This window comes from Myiozetetes cayanensis, unplaced genomic scaffold (assembly GCF_022539395.1).
Source record: "Myiozetetes cayanensis isolate MyiCay16 unplaced genomic scaffold, myiCay2020 scf4, whole genome shotgun sequence".
NCBI lineage: Eukaryota > Metazoa > Chordata > Aves > Passeriformes > Tyrannidae > Myiozetetes > Myiozetetes cayanensis.
This window is the reverse complement of record NW_026087631.1, coordinates 6854658-6880735: the sequence shown is the minus strand read 5'-3', so window position 1 is coordinate 6880735 and position 26078 is coordinate 6854658. Positions and strand designations below refer to the sequence as shown.

The window sequence follows — 26078 nt, the reverse complement described above, 5'->3', positions numbered from 1 at the left end:
AGGGAGAAGAGTCTCCTGGCCAAGGCTCCCCCTTTCCCGCGCCCCTCAGCAGCCCCGTTTCGGAGCGCCGGGCTCTCCCCGGCTGACGGGAGCGGCGGGGCACGGGCGGCTCCGCGGGCAGGGCGGCCGGACCCCGGGGAAGGGCTGGTGCCCGGCTCGAAGCAGCCCCGGCACGGGCTGTGCCATGCTGGGCTGGGTTGTGCTGTGCCGGGCTGAGCTATGCTGGGCTGTGCCATGCTGTGCTGTGCTGTGCCGGTCCGGGCTGTGCCGTGCTGTGCCATGCTGTGCTGTGCTGTGCTATGCCAGTCCAGGCTGTGCCGTGAAGTGCCAGGCCGGGCTGTGCCATGCTGTGCCGGGTCGGGCTATGCCATCCTGTGCCGTGCCATGCTGTGCCATGTTGTGCCGTGCCATGCTGTGCCATGCTGTGCCGTGCCATCCTGTGCCGTGCCATGCTGTGCCATGCTGGGCGGTGGCGCGGCCGGGGCCGCCCCAGGGAGGCCGGCGAGCGCGGCGGGGCGGGGCCGGACGGGGCAGTGCTGAGCCGTGCCGTGCCGCGCCGTGCCGAGCCGTGCCGTGCCGAGCCGCGATGGAGGGAGGCGAGGCGGAGAGCCTGCTGGGGGAGCGCAGCCCGGGGCATCTGGCTGGGTTCAAGACGTACCGGCGGCGGTGGGTCCTGCTGTCCGCCGTGTGCCTGCTCAACTGCTCCAACGCCATGGTGAGTGCCGTGACGGCACCGCCCGGGCCGGGACCCGCTTCCCCCGCGCCGGGAGCCGCTCCCGGGGCCGGCTGGGGCGGGAGGGCGGCGGGACGCTCCTCCGGAGGGCGGTGGGGCAGGGGCGGCCGCCGGCAGCCCCGGCGTGCCCGAGCACAGGAGGAGGCGCAGCGCAGGCAGCGCGCACAGCCCGTGCAGGGGCTCTGCAGAGCAGCTCCGGCTGCTGCTGGTGCTGCGGAGGGAGGGCGGTTTGGCATGGCTTTCCAGAGCCAAAAGCACCTCCTGTTTCTTCCTAGAAGCAGCCAGGCAATCCTCAGGGCTCTGCCCCAGTGCCCTGTCTCAGATCCACCCCCTCATCCTTGGAGCACCGGGACTCGGTTGTACGCGCACGGTTCAGAGGAGCCTCAGCCTGGCCGTGTCGTAGGGACAGAATAAGTGTCTTTTCCTTTTGAACTTTGTTTCCCCGGTTACCACCTCGGCCTGCACGCTTCCCTTTCTTACCGGTGGGATCCGGGGCACGGGGGGGTGGTGACAAGGGAAGGGCAGGATGGGGCGGGAGGATGTATGTGATCCAAGAGCACAGCAGGAAGTACCGCAGCGTCAAGTCAGACTGGGATGAAGCAAAAGGTGTCCTGGAGCACAGCAAAAGTTGTTGCCGAGTCCACTTCGTAGGCCGTGGGGAGAGAGAGAAAGTGTTCAGCGTCTGTCAGGGTCACATGTTTCAAGCCTAAGAATAGCAGAACAGTGTTGAAACGCCGTGGGAGAGGAGCACGAGTTAGCTCGGCCTCATTGCTGGCCTGAGACAGCAGATTTATATGGTCACAAAAAGGCCCAACTAGGTTTCCTTTCAGGGTCTGTTGCACAAACACAACACTATAGGAGTGATTCTGCGCCGAACAGATGGTTATGTGAACTTACTGCCTGCTCTTAGTGCCTTATTCTGAAAGACTGGGAAAAAATGGGATGCCCAATCACACTCCACCTGTTGAACAGATTCAAATTCAGTTCAGTAATTACTCAGATAAACTCATAAAGTTAGCAAGGCTTACTATACAAGACAGAAGCCCAGTTCTTTGCTCATCAAGTCACTGAGGACATTGTTGATAATTATCAGATTGATGTAGAATTATTCATGTGCTTGAGGATTACCACGCTGTGAATACAGACTGTCTGACAGACAAGATCAGGCACTGTAACCTGCAAATATTTAAATGCTGGAAGGAAGATTAGGTATTCCATGATGCAAGAGTACTGGAGTAGAGAAATGGAACATCATAGTGAGAATTTGGCTCTATATGGGGGGGGAAAAAAAAAAGGCACCCTCTCAATGGAAAATCAGTGGATCCTTTAAGAGTGTAAAAAAAATGTCCTGCAGAAAAGCTGGGCTTCTTGCTTGCAGTTACATTGGCATAACAGAAGAACATTATGTGGCAAAAGAAACCCCCACCCTGCTAAAAGTGGACGGTGACAGCAGGGGTGGAGGAAGCTGTACAAAGCCTTTTCAGGATATCTTGTCAGATTCTGACTTCGCTGAAACCTTAACAGTGAAACAAACTGGAGGGTTACTTTAAAAGGTCCTTTCAGTGCACGTGCAAGTGTAACTGTGTCTTGAGTCATGTTGCTGAAAACTTTGTAGCCCTGCAATATTGACCTGTTGTCTGTTTCCTTGTTCCCTTGACAACTTCCTTACTGTCTGCAGTATTATTTTTCCACAGTATGAAATTAGACTGGAACTTTATCACTTCAAAACTGGGTGCCTAATCCTGGAGTGGAAATACTGTTTCTAAGCCATTGCAAGGGCCTGGAATGGCAAGTATGCTGGTGTATAAAGTTGCAACCAAACATTTAGTGGTGCTAAAGTTTCTCCGAAATGTTTGTGATAAAAATCACGTTAAAATGGAGGGAGTGGTTGAAAGTCCATGAAATCACAGTGGTTTGTTGCTGTTTAAAAGTTCCAGATGAAAAGATTAATTTACCAGTTCTGTGGTGTGAAAAATTGCCATGCAAGTTGTGTCCTCGATTCCTGTGCAAATGTTTCAGGCAGCACTTTGTTCTCTGTAGTCCTGTGTCAGGCTTTCTACAAATGCATATGATAAGGATATACAGATCTTGAATTGTCTGATTTGGACCTCATTTTCTGGAGTAGGGTTCCAGGATGATGCCTTGTGTGATACTCTTGCACGTATACATGCAGTTTTCTATCAGTGGCCTCCGGTGTCACTAAAAGTGGCAGTCAGGAGACAGTCCTGAGAGGGGGTCCCTATCAGTGTCAGGAAGAGAAGGTAGAAGCAATTTAACTGCAGGAAAGGACACTTGGTCATGCAGGAAGAGCATGGAGTATTTCTTAGTTCACTGAAAGGAGGATTTCTTAGTTCAGTCTGCTTTAGGGTATGATTGAGCAAAACCAGGACAGAACACGTGGTGATGAAAGGGATGCTCTTTCCTGTATCCTTCTGCTCTACATCACTGTGTGGGATTCCTTCATTAACCAGAGCACAGTGGGATTAATATTATAATAAAGGCTTTTTTACACCAGTGATAAATAGCCCCTTACTTGTAGCTCTGTTACTGACCTGAGGCTGAAAGCTTTGTCCCTCCTTGCTGTACAAGGCAGGGTACTACCTTAGCAGGAGATGGTTCTCGTCTCCTAAATATGGCTTTTCTGGGAATTCCTTGCTGACAATGCAGTGTAAGAAAGAAACCTGTGTCTGATCTTAAGAAGGCCATGAACACCACAGACATCAGCATAATTCATTGCTGCCTGAATTCCTGGGCAGAGGGGATGTTCTGGCCACAGCTAAGCTTAGATGATTTATCCCCAGCTGTCTCTTGCAGCACTGATGGTGAGGGGTGACATAACTCCACCTGTGGTTTCTCCCCGGATTTGTTTTGCCAAGCTGATGCTGTGGTTTTAAATGTGGGGTTTTTCATCCAAAGACCTAATGTTTAAGAGTATTCTTGGTGTGCTCACAGCTGCCATAGTGGTAAACTGCTGAAACAAATTCCTCCTTCCTTCTAGCCTCCTTCCTGTGAAGCCAAATAGGTTGGAAGTTTACATTTCACAGGAGAAACTTTTTCATGTTTTCTCACACTGGGGATACAGAAAAAGACAGAAGAATGAAACAGGGAGTGTTCACTGTCCTTTTCTGTGCTTGTCAGCTGGAGCAAGCTGGGGAGGAGCAGAGGGTTGGAGCTGGCTCGTGCTTGGCCAAGTGGTTCCTGACTCACCAGCTGGAGGACTTACACCACCTCTTAGTGTACTTGTGAGAGGAAGGAGAGCTGCATAAGTGGAGACTGGCATGCTCCAGGGCAGGGTGCACACGCTCCTCACCCACACCAGTCTGCTCCAGCAGTGCCCCTGTAGATACGCATGCACACACAGCTGCTGCTGCCTGGCAGCCTCTGTCCTGACTTCCTAGGCTCCTGTCTCAGCATGGGGGCCTTTGTCTGAGGCCAGGGGCTGTTTTCTTCCAGACTGTGTGGCCCTTTTAACCTTGAAGATGAGGAATGTGATGTAAGGGCTCCATAGCCCGGTCTCAGAGGGTAAGGAGGCAGCCTCTATGCCACAGAAAGACATCCCGCATCACCCCGTAATCAGTGTCCAGGTGCATGAGAGAAAGCATGCTGGGACTGGGAGAACTGCTGTGGGCAAAGCTGGGGACTGTGGGCTCCCTTGGAATTCACGGAGGGAAACTGGGTCCTGTGGGTGAAATAGTTCTTGGAGAGTCTGTGTGTGTGTGTGGAAGCAGTAAGGGCAATATGGTGGAAGAACTGAACCAGGAGAAGATGGAGGTGGAAGGGGAATGAGAGCAGGAGGAAAACGAGAGGGTTTGGGCTGATTCTGGGAGGAAGAGGGCTGGATCTATGTTTGAGAATCAGTTAAGGGGTTAGGAGGGTATCAGAAAGGGTAACAGAAAACCAGAAATGGAATCAGGATGAGAACTCTGTAACTTGTTCTTGGTTACAGGAATGCCCATGAAGGCTTACAGTTAACATAGAATCATAAAATGATTTGGGCTGGAAGGGACCTTTCACTCAACACGAGTGAACATTACCGGTGACATTGGACTATACTACAGGAGAAGCTTCTTTTGAGAACAATTAATGCAAAATCTTTGAGGTAATGCTGGGAAGTGAGTTTTGCCAAGTGTTAGGGGATTGGGCTCACAAACTCACGGTGGCTGTTTGGTCTTCAAAGGAAAGAGACCCTGTGCTTTAGTAGCTCTGTGTGGGCTTCTGTATAAATCTCTTGACCTAACATGCCGTGGCCCAGAATGTGAACTGCTGCTGACCTCCATCATCATCCACTCCAGCTTTTGCCAAGTAGGGAATTTTGTCAAAGTGTGGTGAAAGGTTCTGGTTAATTGTAGCCCTGGCAGGGCTCTGAAGGCACATGAGCTGTAGTAGGTGAATCAAAATTGCTTGTCACCATCGCAATCAGGAACTGACATTGTGACATCTAATGAGCTGCCTCCAGAGAAGCACGTGAGGACACGGATGAAGCAGCACAGCACATAAAACAGGCTCCTCTTGATGCCTTCTGCACCTCACACTGAGGCCCTGGTTCTGTGTGGCCTCTCAGGCAGAGGAGCTGAGTGTAGCTTGACCAGACCACAAGGGCGAATTTCCACAAAGTGGGTCTTGTGCAGGGACTGAACAAGTGCAAGGACTGAACAGCCCTACAGAGACAGAGGTATCTTTCTCTAGTTCTTTTTTCCTTTATGTGTCACAGAAGCAAACAGATTTTGGGAGCTGACATCCTATAACCCCACATGTTCTCTCTCCTCATGCATCTGTCCCTGTGATCTGCAATGAGGAGCTTTGATACAGGCTATTCATTCAAGAGTTGGACTCAGTGATCCTTGTGGATCCCTTCCAGCTCAGAATATCTGTCACTCTGTGATTCTGTGGCATTGGTGGGCCAAAGCTGAGTTAAGATAATGGCCCTTGGAGTCAGAGTGGAACCTCCCTCTGCCTGTATTATGCATCTTTAGATGTTAGAGGACTTTGACCTCACCAAGAAAGAACTGCATCTTTACCCCTCCTGCCAGAGGGGACTTGAATCAGCATAGTCTCTGTGTAAGTACCAGCCTTGGCAGTGCAGAGTTTCAAAAAAACATGAAGAATAAGGGCTCCAGCTCCTAGCAGAAGAGCTTACTAACTACTGTGGGTGAAGTTATCACAGCTGGAAAACCCAGAAGCAGGAGGTGGCATATTCACTCACTATTTCCCTGTGTTGGCAAAACTCCACTCCGCAGCACCATTTCTCTTTTTGCAGGGGCATTTGGTGGCCTTTTTGACTATAGATACACTTTGAGCTCCATTGCCCAGTTCTGAATTTCTCTGTTAGAACAACACATGGTAAACAACGAAACATACTTTTTCTCTCCAGACCTGTGAAGAAACCCACTTCCTATTTTGAGGAACAAGCTCAGGCTTGGACAGGTGGCAACTTTCCAGCTTCTGTGCTCTCACACACTGGAGTTCTTGTTCCAGACAGGAGTACAGCACAGCCTGTGTGCTTGGTTTTGGGCAAGGAATGGTTTTCCTAGGTCTAATGGAAGTGCAGCAGAATGCTTAATCCCAGCTTTCGTAGGCACACACAGTCACTGTACTCCAAATGCTGTGCTCTGGCTTGTGCCATGACTCTCCTAGTGATGTCATGCATAGGCGAGCATCTTGTGTAGAGGAACAGGAGAGGTGCAAATCCACCTGAAGCTGGCTTACAAAATGTATCATCTCTTTAATTACACCGTTTCCTGGTACAGTGTTTCATCACCACCGCCCCCATCTGGAGGGCAGTGAGGAACTGAGAACTGCTATTTCCAGATATACGCAGCTGCAATTTGTTTAGCAACAGTTTAGCATCCCATAATCAAACTAATGCTCATGCCTTAGGGATGCTTGTAACATCTAAACAGTTACATTAGCATGAAACATTTAAATTCCTATCCCAGTCTGATGGAAGTCTGGGAAGTGATCTGGAATGCCCTCCATGCTGTCTAAGAGTACTGTTTCCTTCAGCACCCAGCATCTTCATCCACCTGACTGTAGAAGCTGAGTAAATACCAAATCCATCCCCTGCCAGACCTTTGACTGATGTCACATGGGCGTGTCTGAGCCCAGCATGGTGATGGGAGCTTTGAATTGAATGCTGGAGATAATGGTATGTCAAGTCCTTCTAGAGAAGGCTGATGCCAGGCACCCTTGCAAGGACACTGATAGAACATTCAAAACTTCTTTTTTAGTACCATTTACTCATTGCATCCCTACTAGGAGAAAAGCCTAGCTAAACAATGATTTGCATGTGGCTGTTCTCACACAGTGACACTAGGAGGAAGAGAAGTCCATCTCTCCCCTTCTGCTCCTGTCTAACGTGATAGTTTTTATGATCTCTAGCATGTAAGAAAAGTACTAGAACACTGGAAATAACAAGTAGAGTGTAGGGTCACACCTTTCTCTGAGGTTACCTGAGCCCTTTTTCAGTTACACATTAATGCCACAGCTAATCCTGTCTGCAGGATGAAGACTGGGAAGAGAAAGTTTGTGATGGCAGGGAAAAGCACCTGGAAAGCAACAGTGGCTGGAATTCTTTTGTAGAAAGCTATAGCTGAAGTTTCGTTCAGTTTTCTGCAAACTTTATAATCTTGAGTATTCAACAGCAGCAATATCATCTCCTAACACCAGAGTAGCTTACATCCACATTATTGAAACCTCTTCTCAGGTTAGGCCAATCTTTTTGAAAAGCACCATGAGGCATCTTTGCAAAAACTCTACGGAAACATCCTTAAATTTGGGTTCAGATTTATTCCTTGTGGGCATGATCTCAGGACCTGATTTGAGAATAAAGTGGGTCTTGCCATTCCTATAAGAAACCAGAAGCAGACAGGACCTGTGAAACCAGTGCCTAAAACAAGGTTTAGGGGGATACTTCCAGATATGGCATTGGAAGAAAAATGTGGATAGTTAAAGTACCTCTTCTGTGTGTACCTTCCATTTTACATGTCCTGATACGTTGAATAATGCAAATTTCTAGGCTTTTTTTAACAGTTGAGTGTATAGAGGAAAGCATAGAATAATGTATCTCTTGGCTGACACATAACAAAGCTGTTCTTGCGAGATGTCCAGGAGTTACCAATGGATCCATAAATACCAGTCCGAGTTTAAGAGGCTCTTAGATGCAGAGAGGAGGTGGCAGCCTCTGTTTTGTTTATGCTAGCATAGAAGAATTGCTTGTGTTTTACCTCAGGTAAGTGCATGCATCAGGGCCAACATGTTCAACACAGTGACAGAAAAAGGTACTGGCCTCTACCCTTTCAGCCACCGGCATCAGGTCCAGGGGATTGTGGATGAAGCAGTGAAATGGATGGGGTGCTCTGGGCTGAGTAACTGCAGACACTAGGGGTTTGAATTTTTATTACCAGCCTTAAAATCCTAATTTCAAGGAGAGTGGGCCTCTTCGCAACTCAGTTTGGGGGGATGCTGAATTTCCGTCCTTCTGGAGGTTTTTGTGCTTACGCGTGTTTTGGTCTCTGCTCTGCAGCTGTGGCTGACGTTTGCTCCTGTGGCTGATAAGACAGCTGCCTACTTCCACATTTCCCTGGAGATGGTCAACTGGCTCTCCATTGTGTACCTCCTCATCTCCATCCCGTTTGGTCTGGTGGCAACGTGGGTTCTCGACAGCGTGGGGCTCCGGTGTGCTGTGAGTTGAGGTGTTCTGTTTCCCCGAGGAGGTTTCACCTAGAGACAGCAGATGCACAAAGTGCTAAAATGCATGCTTTAGATAAGGGAGCCTGGCTGAAAGCTGCAGAGGATGAGCATGTTGAAAGCTCTATCCTGTTTCAGTAAAAGCTGTCACATCACCTCTAAGGTGGAGAGCAGTGGGAAAAGTCAGAATAATGTTGCACCCCTACTTTCCTTTAGTTTTTGTTATCTTAGGCAACTGACAGGGATAGATGTTGTGAGCTGGCTCTCTGAAGACACAGCTACAATTGGGTGGGATTTGCTGTGGAAAAGTGTTAGGGTGAACTGTTTTGTTTGCAGGACCAGTTTAAGGAGCAGCAAGGCAGGATGCAAGCAAGAGACCCCTGTCAGCTCAGAGCTTGGTCTCTGCTAAGCCAGCTTGGGATCTCCACACAGTCTTCCCAAAACTAAGTTGTGGAATGTGGCACTGAATGTGGCATGCTAGTGGTATAGGAGAGCATTTGCAGGATCCATGTGCTGGATGGTTCATTGCCATGATCTTTGGATTGTCACAGCAAAACGTGGGTGATGGCACAAACTTGCCAATAAGGTGTAATTAGTGAACTTTGGGTTTCTCATCAATTCCATGCCAGTGTCTGCTCTCTTACATGAGCTACACTGTGGTGTAGTTCTCATACAGGGCCAAGACAACCACATTGCTTCCTAAGGAGGCAGGTTGGATCAGGAGCATCTTGCAGTGGCCCAAAGGGGTGGGGATGGTCTGCAGGCAGGCATTAATAACACCCAGTTATTAATAACACCCCGTGCCTTCTGCATCTGAAACCCTGCTCATGCTAATCTATTTTATTAAGTTCTGCCCTTCAGGCTTCAGCACATAAACCCTGTTTCTGCCTCCTGCAGGTGATCCTGAGTGCGTGGCTGAACATGATGGGTAGCATCACCCGGACGTTCAGCGTTCTGAAGTTCCTGAGCTTGGGTTCCCAGAGTTACTGGTACCTGTTTATTGGGCAATGCCTCTGTGCACTGGCGCAGCCTCTTATCATCTTTTCACCGACAAAGCTGGCAGCACTATGGTTCCCAGACCACCAGAGAGCCACAGCAAATATGATTGCATCAATGTGTAAGTGACAGCTTCGAAGCAATATTGCTGCCTCCCAGAACTTGCTAGCTTTTTTTTGCTTTTCAGAGGTAGCAGGCAGAGGAAATCCTCTGTGCTGCAGCCATTTGCCTTTGCAAATGCAGCTCCACCCAAGGGTCTTGCAGCCACGTGCAGCAAAACACGGGAGCAAGAAGTGGGTCTAAAACACATCTGGGTGCTGTGTTCAGAGCAAGCCACTCAGGCTGCTAACCTTCTTCCTCTCTGCCATGAAGAGGTGGTCATCTTTGCCTAAATATCACAGAGGTTGGGGACAACCCTTAATGTTACTAAGTACGAAGTCTTCAGTGCCCTTAATTTTGCAGCTCCTTAGGAAGGTGTCCAAACTGCATGTGGTGCCGATGGACACAGTTGCCAAATCCTGTAACTGGGTAGAGGTGGGACTGCTGTGGCAGTTTTGTCCACCAGTTTGTCCAGTAGCAAGCCTGAGCTTGTATTCCTAATTGGTATGTATGCATACACAGATTAAATACCCTCAACTGGCCACACCAACATGTTGGGAATGCTAAATGCTGGGACTACCCACACAGAAACCACAGCTGCCTTGCTAAGTGCCTGGAAGGTGGGAAGCTCGAGGAGAGGCACCAGATAAGCCTGCTCTAATCTTGTTCCTCTCTTGGCTCCTTTGGGCCCAGACAGAGACAGGATACTGCACTTGACAGACCTGTTTCCTCCCTTCATGTGACATTTTACCCAGCAGCCAAAGAAATCTCTTCCTCTTTTCTCCAAGGACCTGAAGAGTGCTTCAGAAACTGGACTGGCTCGCTGGCTGACTGGCTCCAGCTGGGAAATCTCACAGTACCCACATGTGTGTGGGAGCCCCATCTGTCCTTCTGTCAAAACAGCCAACAGCTGCCTTCCCTCCCTGTTGCGTTGGAGTTGTGAAGAAGGGGTAGGCATGGGGAAAAGGGCAGTACAGGAGCACCCCTATAAAGCTTTCTGCAAGGCTAGAGCATGGGTGCTCTTGTTTAGCAAGAATGGATTTATGGCGTCAGAACAAATAAATTCTTTTTGCGCTGCCTTTCCCAGAATGGGGTGGACCTGATGACTCACCTTGTTTCCCAGTGCTGAGACAGACCTCCACCTTCCCTGAAGGTGCTCTTTTATCAGTGTGGCACCATACAATACCACAAAGGCACTCAGTGCTTCATAGCCCTGAAGGACTCCAACTTGCTTTTTTAAAGTAAGAGAGCAGACAGAGCAACAAAGAGCATTTCTTTCACATAGCTCCTTAGTCTTTACGGGACCAAACTGACTGAACTGTGGTAAGAACAAAACTGAAGAGCAAGGAGCAGTAGGATGCTAAAGCCTAAAGCTGTTCAGTCTCTGCCATGTTGGGATATCAGAGTGTGGATGGAATGGGCTGTGACTGTTGTCTGCAGCAGCACCTGAAGATTGCTGTACAGAGGGCTTCTATTTATAATGCTTAATTATACCCTTAATGTCTGCTGTACAAAATCAGGATTTCATTTCAAGAAAATTTAAATATTGCCTAGAAGGAGGATCTACCACAGCCCCAGTCATTTATTCCAGTGATTAATTACCTCACTGGCAAATGTCAGCATGTTACTTCTAATCTCGATGCTCTTTATCCGCCAGCTATTTGGTCTTGTTGCACCTGTTTGTAAGGTAGTTATGGACAGAATCACCTCTTCTCTCCTTTGTCTAGAAAGGCTGAATGGCTCCTACCCAGTCACTTTACAGCCACGTTTCCCTTTGCTTCTTCCCACTTGTCTCCATGTCTTCCTATTGCTCACTTGAGCTCTATCTCTCAACCTTGCTCCAAATTATCAATACTCATTTCCTGTGTAACTGCCAGAGCAGCACTCGGCACCCCAGTATGGTTGGTATCAGTGCTGACACAGAAACTGGCCCTACAGCCTCTTGCCATTAGTGGGTAGGCTTCCCCAGGCTTTTGTGACAAATATGGACCTTGCACCCAGGATCCTGCTGAGCAGCCGAAATCAGTGTGACTCAGCTGTCAGGGTGATTAATGACTCAGCTCTGGAGTGTTTATTGTACTCCGGTCCTACCCATCACTTCCAGAGGCTTACTCCAGAGAAGCAGTGCCAGATCTCCCGTGAGCACCATGAGAAATTTTCTTGTGTCAGAAGTAGACAGACGTGTCTGAGTCCACTGAAATGACCCCTGCTTCATCCATAGGATTCTTCATTTACTCTGGTCTGCACCCTGAGGAGATTCAGTGCATCAGCATCACTGAGCACAAAACACGTAGCCCCATTGCAGAGTACTGCAAGCTAATCCACCAGGACTCCTGGACCATAATGTACAGCTGATTAACTGCAGTGATCTCCCTTCCATTCATAGAACGTTTGGGTTCATAAAATTTCCCTTCCCAGGAAAAGAAGGCAGCTGAAACCATGTAATTACCCAGGTAGTCTCAGTTCTTTCAAATTTAGCCCAGTGCTCACATTTCCAACCCTCACCTATACCTTCTGGAACTGCTTCAGCATGTCTATAGTTCATGAAAACAGCTGACTAGTTTGCAGGCTACAACCTGCAAGTGTCCTCAACAATGCCTGGTTGCATTTTACCCCATCTCCTTGGAAACTGTTGTTTAATTGTGTCCATGTACTTAAAAGCAGGTAACATTTCACCAGCATCATAAGCTGGTACTTTCTCAAGTACAGAGCAGAAATACTACAGCTGCTGTGTGCTGTAGAACTATTAATGATGCCTCAGCAGAACTGTAGAATAGACAAGGTTGGAAGGCACCTCTTGGGATCATCTTGTCCAATCATCCCTGCTCAATCAGGCCTGGCTAGACCAGGTTGCCCAGGTTTATGTCTATTCAGGGTTTTGCCTGTCTGCAAGGATGAAGGTACTGCAGCTTATCTGAGCATCTTGTTTCAGTGCTCAACCACTACCACAGTAAAGAAGTTTATATTCAGGTAGAGTTTCCTGTGTTATGCTTTGTATGAGAAATGTCTGGTTCCATCTTTGTAATTGCTCATCAAGGTTCTTTTCTGCAGGCTAAACAGTCCCAGCTGTGTCAGTGTCCTTAGGTATGAGAGATGTTCCACTCCCTTAATTATGTCTTTGGCCCTTGACTGGACTTGCTCCATTAATTGGTATGTTCTGTCGAGGAACCCAGCACTGGACTCAGCCCTCTCTATGTTTCTCACCAGGTCTTAGCAGAGGGTGAAGATCTTTCACCTGCTGGCAGTGCTCTTCCTGCTGTCCAGCATGCTGTTGGACACCTTTCTGGAAGGGTGCATCACTGGCTTGTGGTCAACTTGCAATCCACCTGGACCTCGTGTCCTTCTCTGCAAAACTGCTTTCCAGTACCTTCCCCAGGCTGATCAGTCCTAGCCCTCTTAATGCCTCCTCACGTGACAGAAGCTCCAGTCCCTTAATCATATGTTCTGTTTTCTGGACCAGTAAATTCCTGTCTCCCTCACACTGGGGGGCCCAGAACTGGAGGCACTACTCGAGATGTGGACTCGCTAGTGCTGAGTAGAGGGAGGATCTCCTGCTGACAACACTCTGCCTAGTGCAGACCCCAGGCTGCTGGTGGCCTTCTTTATCAGGAGGCTGTGTTGCTGCCTCATGGTCAAGTTGGTGTCCTCCCATCCCTCTGGTCCTTCTCTGCAGAGCTGCTTTCCTATTGGTGATCCTCAAGGGGCACTGGTGGATGGGGTCATTTTTCTTCCCTGGGTGCAGCACATTACAATTCCTTTCACTGAACTTCACAAGCTTCCCCTTTACCCCTTTCTTCAGTCTGTTGCAGTGCCTCTGAATGGCAGCATAGCCACCTCTTCTATCAGCCACTCCTCGCAGGTTCACATCACCTGCAGACTGTCCTATCATCCAGGGTAAACTCTACTGGCCTCAGTATCAGCCCCTGGGGTGCCTCACTAGTGACTGGCTTCTAGCTGGTGTTCCTGTCAGTGAAGACAATCCTCTGGGCCTGGCCATTCAGTTGGCTTTCAGCTCATCTCACTGTCCACTAGTTTAGCCAGTACTTTATCAGTTTGTTTGCAAGATTGTTACGGGGGCAGTGTCAACTGCCCTTTCCTCATCCATCCATCCAGTCATTTCACTGTATAAAAGCTACCGAGTGAGTCAGGCATTTTTCCTTTTCACCTTCTTGTCCTTCATGTGCCTGGAAATGGTGGAGAGCATTAGTTGTTCCATGACCTTCCCAGGGATCCAAGTGAGGCTGAAAGGCCTGGAGTTCCCTGGATTCTCCTTCTTGTCCATCTTGAAGATGACAGTGATATATGCTCTCTTCCAGTCTTCAGGAGCCTCTTGGAATTGCCATGGCCTTTTAAAGGTAACCAGGGCCTTGCAATGAAAACAATCTGCTCCTTCAGTACTGATGCATCCCATCAGTGTCATGGATTTGTGTATATCTGGGCTATACAACGTTGTCTAACCTAGTCCTCCTTCGCTGAGGGTAAATCTTCATTGCTCCAGACTTCACATCTGGTCTCAGGGCTGAAGGCTAGCCTTACCAACAACAAATGAAGTGAAGAAAGCATTGAATACCTTCGCATTTTCCGTGTCCTTTGTCACCAAGTCTCCCTCCCCATCCAGCAAAAGCCCCACATTTTCCCTAACTTTCCTTGTACTTGTGGATGCCATTCATGTTGCCCTTCACCAGACTGAGTTCCAAGCTGGCATTGGCTTTCCTAACCCCATGGCACACTAGTAGAAAATCAGCTTTTCTTTGACTATTCGCAGAATGTTTCCCTAAAGTTCAAAAATTGTGTCCTGCAATTTTGGGTGTTTCCAAGCGAAGTCCCAGGAGTCCTGCTTCACATTCTGCTCAGCGCCAGCCTCGTAACAATGCAACACCCTCTTGCAGTGCAGTTGTCCAAGATTCTCTGCTGCCATGTGATTTTAGTACTTGATAGCAAAGATGAACTTGTTAAGCCTGCTTGGGCTTTACTAAGGAAGTATACAGGCTTGAAAGATTTCAGGAATGACCTAGTGTCACTTTAGAGAGCTCCCATTTGGCTTATCTGCTGTTCATGCCCTTTTGACAAAGGAAACCTATGGTATCCTGTGACCTTTAAAAAGAGCATTGCCAGCAGGTTGAGGAGGTCCCCTGTCCACATATGATTCCTTCAATCAAAAGGAATATTAGAATAGGAATTAGGAATATTAGAAGGACATGGATATGTTAGTGTAAGCGCAGTTAAGAGCCACTAAGACAGTTAAGGGAACGGAGCATCCGTGATGCCAGCGGAGGCTGAGCAAGCCGTGACTGTTCACCCTCCAGAAGCCTCAGGGGTTCTTACTCACAGTGGTGTATTCCCCCAAATGGCATGGGGAGACAAAGAACAGAAAACATCTCTGTTTGTAACTCCTGCAATATAACACCAGGACAGATGACGTGGATTCATCCACCTTAATTTTGTCCCTTCAGCTTGACCGTTACTGAGGCAGGCTTGTGAGGGCGTGTACATCGTAATTCACAGATGAAAAACAGTCTAGAGGGGTTAGGAGTTGTAGTGAAATGGTTTTATAGGATGGACTTCATGGGGGTGAGAGAACAGATGTGGCAGCACTAAGACCAAGCAGTCAGCTTCTCCAAATGTTCCCCTACTGGTTTCTCCCTGTATATGCCTTGTTCTGTCCTTATTACTCTGCTGCACACTGCAGCTCTGTTGCTGGCAGGCAGTAGGGGTACACACATAATTCTGACTGCCTGCATGAAAAAAAAAGTCTCTCTTTTATTTCCTTCCAGCCAATCCCTTGGGCATTCTTATAGCAAACCTGTTGTCCCCTGCACTAGTTCCTGAAGGAAAGCACATTCCATTGATGGTAAATGAAATCTGCTTTTATCAGTTTTCACTGGGCAAATTTTGAGTCCAGCTGATTTATTTGTTTGGGGGCAGCGGAGCTGGAAAGACTGGTAACTCGGCTTGTCCTTATGTTGTGTAGCTGGGTGTGTACGCTGTCCCAGCAGTAACAGCCTGTGCTCTAGCAACGCTGGGGATTCATGAGAAGGTTCCTCCAACGCCTCCTTCAGCCAGTGCCACTACCTCCAACTCGCAGCCGTTCTTCACCGGGCTCAAAATGGTAAGTGCTACAGCACCGAGAGTGCTGTGCTGGCGGGAGGGATGCAGCCCTGCCAGACAGGAGCATGCTGAGGAATTTGCTTACAAAGCAGGCTCAGAACGCCACTGCCCCAAACCTGCCACGGAAAACCCCCTGAAGGAGATTGGAATCCCTTCCTTCCTCAGGCAGTGGAAGCTGCTCACAGCAAAGCTGCAAGAGATGCTATCTGAGCATTCAGCTGTGGGGTGGCTGCCATGCAGATACCTCAAACAGGCACAGCTGGGCTCACCTAAGAGGACCACACACAGCTTGAGCCCTCTGAACAGATGTGGTAACAGGTAGGACAGCACATGGCAACATGAAGGAAGAATTTGGGCACTGAAGAGATCTTACCTCCCTATATGGTCCCCATTTTAACTTGTCATCTGGCTGAACTGACAGGACAGAGCCATACTTTGCCAATAATCACAGGGTTGCCCTGTCAGTATTTTCACCTGCTGACCCTCAAGTCTACTGTCACAACCAGGCCCTTCTCCCCCCTCCCCTTATTTACATTAACTTCTTTTTTAGCTCCTGAGAAACAAGCCATACATCATCCTGGCAGTGTGCTTCGGAGGAGGAATTGGGATGTTCACCTGCTTTTCAGCCCTGCTAGAACAGATCCTTTGTGAAAAGGGGTATTCAAATGTGAGTCTTCCTCCTTTCCTCCCCGTTGTCCAGCTCATCTATGGTACAATCAAATTGATTTTCCCAGATAAGGAATTCAGAGCAAAATGAAGACAATTGGATATGCTGCCATCTCATGTCTTATTTGTTCATATTATCTGATACAGGTTAAGCAGTACATTAATCCAGAGCACAGCCAATCTCTTAGTATAGTGGATGACCTGCATTTTCATCACTGCCCACGACCAGGCTCCCATTCGCAAATCAAAATTTTTTTTAGGAAAAAAGAGTATTGTGATTTTCCTAAGCCAATCCAGAGTACTGATGTATATGCAACCTTCTGCCACCTATCCCAGAGTAGAATGGGCTCAGGCAGTGAAGCTGAAGGCAAGCAGCTTTTCCTCTTTGCACAGACTTACACGAAGCCAGGGCAGCAGACGAAGTCATAGGCACTGTGACAGCTGTTTCTCCATCCTTGCTATGACACTGCCCAGGTGCTGCTTTTGCAGTTCAGCACAGTCTGTGCACAGCTGTCTCCTCCTGCTCTCTCCCTGTAATAGCAGGAGGATGTCCCAGTTCATGTGTTTCTCCTCAGGAGACTGCACTTCAGTCCTGCTGCTTGTATTGACATGGAGGTTCTCTTAGAACACCTCTCCAGCTGTTATTTATGCACACTTACACATCTGGTCTCAGTTCACCCTCTCTTCAGCTCCCAGGTGTAATATCTGGCTCAGGGCTCCATAGCCAGGTCGTGTTTGCAAACACCACTGGCTTTTAACTGGATACCTTTTAAACTTTCCAGTCTTGCTTTATGTGCATCATGATGATTTTGTCTGTGTGGCTCGTCTGGCTTGTCCTGACCCTTTAGCCCACAGAAGCCATTCCATATACCCTTTCCTTCCAGTCCACTCCAGAGGCTCCCAAAAATGTTTACCCAGATTTGTTAAAAGCTGCTCTGCTTTCAGGGTTGCTGTCTGCATCTGAATTCTTATGGAGCTGAAGAAGTAGTACAAGCAAAGGGGCAATCAGTGCAGGCAACAGAGCACGTACCCCATCCTAGGTGCTGCTCACTGCCTCTCTAATTTGACACAGCCAGGAGATGTGTCCCATCTAACATGTGGTGGGTGTGCCAGTTCAGGTGCCTGGTAAGAAAAGGGCCAGGAGGATGATTATAAACAGCAGCAGGTCCCAAGGCAGTTGGACCTGTTAGCAGCAGTGTGGACAAAGCACCTGATTGCCCCTGAAAGAGCCCGGTGGCTCCAGGCTGGAATTTTTAATGCTGGGGAACTGCTGTTGCTCTGCACCCGACCTCCCTTGGCAGGTGTGCAGAGACTGGTCATCCTTTGGGAGTGCTGTCACCCTGCTGTCCCCACACACTTGCAGAAGCACCTGGCCCCTGTTATTTGCTACTCAGCGCCCTGTGAATGCCTCAGCTACTGCAGTGGGCAAGGATGCTTTTCCTACCTCAGTAAGTGAGGTAGGAAAATGATGGGTCAGTGACGTTAAAACCTCTTTCCTAACTGCTGTAGTTTCTCATTACTTATTCTTCTGCCCTCCAGGATTTTGCTGGCCTGAATGGTGCCCTGTTCACAGTGTGTGGTTTGTTGGGTGCTTTCCTACTAGGCATGTATGTTGACCGGACAAGGAAGTTCATCGAGTCCACCAAGATTTGTTTCTGTCTGAGTGCACTTGCCAGCATTGTGTTTGCAGTGGTGAGTTCTCTCTTGCATTGCACCATACCCTTGGGCTTATTTCTGTTGCCATCTGATAAATCATCAGCTTAAACCAAGGTCATTTGATGTCATAGTATTTATTAAACCATGTGTTACGCTTTGGGATTATCTCTCTGGGCTACGAATGTTTTAAAGAAAAACCCTTTATTGAGAATTTCACAGTCACTGTGAAGCCTGAAACAGACTGATTCAGGGTATAAATAAACTGGCATAGTTTTGCTTCCCTACACTGGATCACCATGTTTACTTACTGATGCCCAAGACTGTTTGTTCCAAAAGGAGATGGAACTGCTAAATATCCATCTTACAAAAGTGAACAAGAATGCCCTGTTTTTCCAACACCTGCCTTTAACAGGGGTGGCTGTTGGGAGTGCAACATTAGCAGAAAGGACCTAGCTGTGTGCCTGGTTCTTCAGTATTTCCTTGAGGAGGACAAGACAAGAGAGGCAAAAAAGTAGAAGCCTTGAATTCAGCCAGGAGAGGAATGTAGAACCTGGAGACTTTACGACCATGGGGCTAGAGGGCAAGTACTGCCCTCAAGCATAGCCATTGCCAGTGGGAGCCATCACCCAGTGGGAATCTGATCATGACACACGGGACTCCTAGCACTGCAGAGGACCCAGAATGGTGCAGTTTTCTGCTTTCCCAGCAGGCTTATGCTGTGCATTTCTCTTTTGTGTTGAAAAAATCAAGACTTTCAGTAGACTGTGATCCCACCTCCCCCAGTGCGAAGATTCCAGTGATGGTAGCTCCATTTGGAAGAGACAGACAAATGCAATGCCTTTATCAGTGTAGGCCAAGGTGCCTAAAACAAGCCTTGCATTTCCCCCTTTAGTGCTGTAGCTTTTTTTTTGAGGATGATCTGTATACAAGTCAGATTATCTGGACTCAGATGAAGCACTGAGTAGGAAGGAGGGAGCGTTAGGAGCAACAAGCAAACCTTTCCCTCCTCCCCTCCCTTTCTTCACCTTCTTCCCATACAGATGAACTATTCATTCAAAGTGTTAGAACAAAAATAGCCCACTCAAATCTGCTTGATTTGAGCATGGTCATGAAGCATGACCTTCACGCTTCAAACTCAGATTTCAAACAGAGTTTCTCTTGACTTTACCCGTTATGCTGGGCCAGGCCTGCAGCTGTGCCAGAGCAGACACCTTGTGTTCCTCTGTGGGAGTTTATTACATAAAAGGTACCAGCAGTGTGGTTGCAAAGTACCTCATCTTTACCAGCATTGGTTGGGCAAGGTCATGCTCTTTCCTCCAGAGTTAGGAACAAGGCTGTTCTAGGCACTAAAATAATCTCCACGTTTTGTAAATGTTTTGTGGGTTTTTGTTTGCTTTTTCGTTTGTGGGTTTTGGGGGTATTTCTGTTTATGTTAAAAGCCCAGTTTTACAAACATTGTTTGAGTCTGACTAATTTTCCTTATCACTGAGCTGCAGCAACCCAGTGAATTCTCACATGTAACCCAGTGCAAACAGCACTTCCAAAGTGTTACTTTGCACAGTGAGGAAGGTGTGTGTTTCACTTGTGGCTAGAGGTATGCTGAAGACATTCCTGGTAAGTTACTATCCAGGATGTCAAGTTAAAGTAGTACAACCACACCAAGGTTTTTCAGGTAATTCTGCTGAATCCTCTCTCCCCTTGCTTCAATTCAACAAGTGACTCTCCATTGTGCAGCCATTAGTTGACTCTAGAGACCTGGAGGTAAAAACACTGATTTCAGGAACAGATAGGGAATGTACTGGTGAGAACAGTGAGCCCTTGGAGCTTCCTGCAGGTTATGGGTTCAGAGACTTTCTGTGCAGCACTGCTGACACTGAGACTTTGGTATTGTGTTTTTTGCCTGCAGGCTTCTCGGTTCAGACACCAGGCTGTCATGTTGGCCATCACCAGCTCACTCTTCGGGTTCTTCGGTTTTGCCATCTACCCTATTGCCATGGAGCTGGCTGTGGAGTGCTCCTACCCCGTGGGAGAGGGCACATCTACAGGCCTGATTTTTGTTGCAAGGTAAGCAGGCAGCTTAAATCCAATTGACAGCTGGGTTCAAACACACACACACACACACACAGGGGAGTGGGTGCAGATAGAGAAGAGAGCATGGACATCAGTGCTTGCCACCCCACTGAACTTCTCTCTGGTGTCTGTGCACGTGACCATGGCAAGAGGGGAGCTGGCTGGCTGAGCCACAGAGCTGAAGAGCTAAACGTTTTAAAGCGAGGAGGACTAGGTGGAAGGGGTGCAAGAAAAGCAAGAAGGAAGACGAAGGTCTCCCTTGCTTGATACAAAGCGTGATTTAACCATGTCCAGCATCACCTACCTTTGAAGCACATGAGAGAGAGAGGCACCCATTCCCACCACAGTACAGGCACTTGTCAGGTCTCAGCGCTCTGCAGAGGGATATGGGGCTCATCAGTCCCAGGGCACCTGGTCACAACAGATGGGACAGTGTCTGTCCTTCCTCTTAGCAATTTACCTGCCTAGGCCTGGCTCTGGAATTCAGCAGGAATGACTTGTTGGAGCTCTAAGCAGTGATACAAGTAACCTGGTGCCACTTATTTGTGTCAGGTGGAGCTCCAGCAGCAAGAAACATCAGTGAGTGAGGGGCATGACACTGCCTTTGAAGGCTATTGTATCTCACTGGTTGTGGACTTTGTTGCTGCTGCCAGCCAGCTATGAATAAGGAGGAGGCTGAAGTCATAGTCTGACTTTTTTCCATTCTCAGTCCTGGAGTGAGAGGTGTTTCCAAGTGTCAGCCTAGTAATAAGCCTCAGCTCTTTGGGGGATGTAGTCCAACACCTGCTTGCCTTCAGAGGGAGTATAGAGTGATTCTGCCACACTGGCCCTGTGTCTGGAGATGTGCAGAAAGGCTGACTTGGACACCCTGTGAGCCAGGACCAATTAACTAAGTGCCTGGGCCAGTGGAATCCAGCAGTAGCTTCCTCTGCTAGAAGGGCCCTGCTCCAGAAAGAGGCCTCACTCTCTTCTGACTCGGGAAGCTGGGCTTGTCTACAGCACTGATAAGTCAGGCAGGTGCCATAACTGCATGTTGGCTTCTCCCCACAGCCAGGTTGAAGGTGTGATTTTAATGATTCTGCTACAAGCCCTCACTGTCCGTGTTTCTGAGGATCCATCCTCCACCTGCGCCCTTGACCAGGATGGAGCCCTGGACTGGACAAGTGAGTATGTCCTTGGGAAATGATGCTGGACGCTTGGCTGCATCCTGTGTACCCCCACTCCTCCTCCAGGTCTCACTGTGAGGGACCCTGCAATGCTGATTCCTACTGTAGCATATTTCCTACCCACCTTTGCACACCTGATGGTGCACTCCTTGCTACCAAGGAGTTCCTGCTAAACCAAGCCTGCAAGATTGAAATCAGGAAAACTCTTAAGGTGCCATGAATGCCACTGCTGGCTCTGGGTTAAAAATTACTCTTATGGTCACCCTGCAGAGACCTGAGCTTCACCAAGCCAGAAAGCAGCTGTTCTAAGAGGAAGACACAGTCCATGTAGCACAACCTGTGCTGCTTTGCAGTGTGGGAGGCCAAGAATACAACTGCCGTGACTGAAAGTGACCACCCTTGCTTCTGCACAAACACCTGCCTGTGTTTGTAACATACTGGTACAGCTTTGTTTTGCCTTGCTCTGGGTTTCCCTTCCTTTCCTAGCTGGTCAGAAGAAGAGACAGCAACTGAGATGAGAGCACAAATGTGTTTTCATTGCAGGCTAAACGCTGGTCTTGATCTCTCAGCTGGTTCATATTTATGTAATACTGACACCAAGTCCTGGGGACACTGTAAACAAAGGCTGGTCATCATTGTTTAAATATATCCTGCTTGGCTGAGCGGAAACTCCCCAGAGCAAGCTCCACTAGGTGTCAGAGATCAAGGCTTCATAACAGGCATCCATTCCTACTCATTTTCTGATCTGATACATGCAGGAACAGCTGTGGAGAAAGGCATGGAGGTGTTTGAGACACTGCTGGAATGAGAAGCCTTGTTCCATAGTCCTTTAGATATACTTTTTTTTTTTTTCTTCAGAAAAGGTTCTTTTGACAAAAATTATTCTTAGATGAAAGTTCATGTTTAGTGAACTTTTTCTACACTTGCTTTCAGATGATATAACAAGAAGCACTACCTTTGAGGACCTGTTCTCTTATGAAACTCAAGTGTTTCGATTCAGTCTTGTTTGTAACTTTTTTCACCACCCCCCAACACACAAACGTGTACATTTACACAGAAACACTCCCACAAACACACCGTGTGCACTGGAGTAAGGACTCTAACCTGTGGGATCACGCAGGATTTGGAATCCTAGAAACCTTCCACATTTCTCCTAAATACTCCTCCTATGCCAGTGTCAGGTGAAGCAAGGTTTGCCTGTTACCAGATTGGTGCTGCCCCCTGTGCCCTGCACCCTGTGCTCAGGCGTAGCCCTTGGGAGGTGCTCATCCAGACTGTGCAGTTTCTGGGAGCCGACCTCTAGACTTCTGCACCCACGGGGAGCTGTGAATTCACTGCCTAAAAGTGTACCTTTCTTGCAGCTCCGGTGCTGGTGCTGGCTGGCCTCTGCAGTGCCATGGCTTGTTTCTACGTCATCTTCTTCCACACGGACTACAAGCGGCTCCATGCTGAGACGGTCGGTGATTTGGTCAAGGCAGAAGATACAGCAACAGCAGATGTTCCTGAATCCTAAGCAGGCCAAAAAGGGGATGCCAAGGACCAAGGACTCGGACCTCTGGGCGTGGACCAATGCTCATCTGGCACACTGGGATATTTGGGTCCTGTTGCACAACAAGCAAGACTAGAGCAAAGGGCACCTTTGCTGTGCACCCCTCAGTCTTGCATTTATTGGGGATCTGGGCTGAAAGAAAGGCTGTCCTGACAGAAAGGTCAAAGTGGGACTGGACAACTATGCATGTAACTGAAATTTTTATCTGACCTGATTCAAGCTAAAGAAATGTTGTAGAGGAGGGGAGTGTCATATTTCAGCCATTCTTTTTTTTATTTTATTTTCATGTACTTGGATCAACGGTGAAGGTTTCAGGGGGATGGGAGCTGTGCCTACCACAAACACAGTGGAAAACTTCTGTTTAAGGACTGTGGTTCTTGTGCAGCATAACAACTCTTCTACTTTGAGGTTGGATCTGATTGTGTCTCTTAGCTAAAAGACAGTAGGAGGTAGAGCATCCTTTCGTTTCAGCAGGGAAGTATGTGATCTGTAATACAAAGTCTGTTACAATGAGCCACTTTTTCTTCTGCTACAGACAGGAGAAGAAAAGCCTTGCCTGCAGTGGTGCCTGTAAAAGAAAATACCAGCAAGCAGCAGGATTTAAATACAGCAGCATTCCTCAACCATCTGGTCCCCTGCCAGATACTGAGACCTTCAGCTTAAGCTTATTTCACTTGGGCTTCTGTTTCTCCTCCTCTCCTGCAGTTTCAGTGGTTCAAGTTTTCCACAAGAAGGTGAACCTACCTGCTGGTGTAATATTAGGGTAGTGTGATGCTCTCCTATAAAGGAAAACTGAGAGGGCAGCTCACTGTTTGGGCCATGACATAGCAGGATCTGCTGTGGTGAAAACTGGCAGAAGAACTGGCAAAGGTGACCTCTTAGAGAGTGCAGGGACTTGTCATAAGTTCCTGCAGGTATTAGGGGCTCTGAAGGGAAGACAAAGTAAGAAAAAACATCAACAAACACCTTCCAGTTCTCTGTGCAACTGACAGGTGTTCGCCAGTGTTATAAGAGGTGGGGAGTGACACAACAGATCCCATTTGGAGTTCAGTTACACTAGTGATTCCAGGGGGTACAACTGGATTCTTCACTTTACAGTACCTCCACAGCAGTCTGGTGTCCTGTTTTGGTGTTCAGGTCTACGTGTACAACCTTATAACATTCAAGTGGTAAAAAAAAATTAGATAGTTGGGATTTCATAGTGCTTCATACCGTGCATATTGCAAGGGAATCTCAGTACTTGCTGATTAAGGGATCTTGATGCAAACTGGATCTGTGACTGGCTTTATTCAGTCCAGCTAAAGGATGATCCCAATGCCAAAGATGCACTTTCCCTAAGAAGCACTGTACAAAGGAGATCTCTCAGTTCCTGAATTCTCTTCCCTGTTAGAAACTGGAAAGCTCTCCCTTTGTGAAACACCCATCTGCAATCTGCATCCTCTGAGGGAGCCTGCTCGTTCCTACAGCTCCAGCCTTGGTCTCACCAGTAAGCACTGATGTTTTCCAAAAGGAGAAGGAAGGAATTCTGAAACCAAAGTGAAACAGAATTGTTTAAACCCCTGAGACGAATGAGATTAACTGTTTTTTGCAAAACTAGCTGCAGTCCTGCTACTAGTCCTGCAACTAACACACCAAACAGATTAACACCATATTTAGCTGCCACTTTGGAGTTCTACTGTACTGGGAAGCAAGAAGCACTTGGTACTTTATAATTTTATATATTTACAAATGTTTATGTTTTTTAATAAAGGGTGGTTTAAGAAAATATTAACCTTTTCTCACTATATCTATCCCTAAAAAGTATGTTATGGATGCAAGGGTGCATCAGATCTGCTGTGCAGCACATAACAAAGGCCTCTGTATTTGCCAGATGTGCAATAATTTGTGCTCAAACTGATGATGTGTGAAGATCTTCAAAATGACAGTGTGAAATTAGCTCCATTTTGAATGACAGGTTAAAGCAGTCAGGAAATACTGCTAGCAAATTTCTCTAAAATCTGTTTCCCTGGTCAGAGAGTCTCTGCACCAGCTAAGACACTTACCTTTATCAAAGCATATAAAAGAGATTTGAAAGGGGAGATTTTTCTCTCTGCTAATCACACATCAGACACTCGTGTGTGAGGCTATTTCTGAATCCCTGATGTGCAGTGGAGCAGGTTGCTCCTTCACTGTATGGTCTGTCATACCCTGACAGCATGCCATAAAGGCACTATGGCACTGCTAACAGTGAGGCCAGGTAGCTCGTGCAGGTACCTACCTTGCACCATCAGCTGTTCCTGCTGGCTCAGCTAACTTCACATTTTGTGTTTAGAACAAAAGAGGCTGTGCTAGTCTGTAATTACCACCATAGCTGAAGTCGACTTTCTGCTGTACAGTCCTCTCTTCAAAGCCGCACAACTCATCAGTCTCTCACGGCTCAGTTTTAGATGTGTCTTTTCCTGAAAAGCCTAGGGAAAATGTGAACCTAAAATCTTAGGAGAGCAGAGGGGGTTGGACCTGTGTTCTCTCCCTGCCAAAGCAGTGGTCTGTCTGCCTTAAGCCTTCAGTGACCCCAGTAACCCCAGCAGAGGCCTCTAGAACCTGTAGGGGTCACTGGAAAACCACAGACAGCCTGCTGCAAAGGTGAGCTGTCCTGGCTGCGGTCTGATCTCACCAGAGCACTTCTGTTTTCTGTAAAGTCAAAGGAGGGGGACGTAAAGGTCAGGCAACTGGACCCTTCACAGCAGGGGATCAAAGAGAAGCCCTCTGAAACTGGCAGGGATATACAATCTTGCTGTGGCTGAAGGGTCTACACCATCTTCCCTGCTGCCTCCACCTAGACAGAACTGCTGCAGGGAGAGGCAGCAAACTTGACTGAAAAAAATGTGTCATCTTACCTGGATTTGTGCAAAGCATTTGACACTGTCCCAGATGCCAACATTGTATCTAAACCAGAGAGACATGAATCTGATGGATGGACCACTCGGGGTATAAAGAATTGGCTGGATGGTCACACTCAAAGAGCTGCAGTCAGTTGCTTGATATTCACATGGAGACCATGACTAGTGGTGTCCCTCGGGGTCAGTGTTGGGACTGGTGCTGTTCAGCATCCCTGTCAGTGACACAGACAGTGGCATCGAGGGCACCCTCGGCAAGTTCACTGACACACCAAGCTGTGTGGTGCAGTTGACACGCTGGAGGGAGGTGGGCAATACAGACTTGAGAGGTGGGCAACACAAACCTCAACAAGGCCAAGTGCAAGGTCCTACACCTGAGTCCCAGCAATCCCAGGCACACCTACAGGTTGGGTGGAGAAGTGACAGAGAGCAGCCCTGCAGAGAAGGACTTGGGGGTGATGATTGATGAAAAA

At 48.1% G+C, this 26078-nt stretch overlaps 1 protein-coding gene across 1 annotated transcript; it reads left to right on the top strand.

The window, feature by feature from the left end:
• Positions 1-578: 578 nt before the first annotated feature.
• SLC49A3 (solute carrier family 49 member 3) lies at positions 579-24484 on the top strand. Its single transcript, XM_050329228.1, has 10 exons — positions 579-715; positions 8256-8414; positions 9317-9536; positions 15289-15365; positions 15486-15623; positions 16173-16289; positions 17828-17980; positions 19851-20008; positions 21065-21177; positions 22542-24484. Exons 1-10 carry the CDS (start codon positions 587-589, stop codon positions 22691-22693), a joined length of 1416 nt encoding a protein of 471 aa, XP_050185185.1. The 5' UTR covers positions 579-586; the 3' UTR covers positions 22694-24484.
• The last annotated feature ends 1594 nt before the right edge of the window (positions 24485-26078 follow it).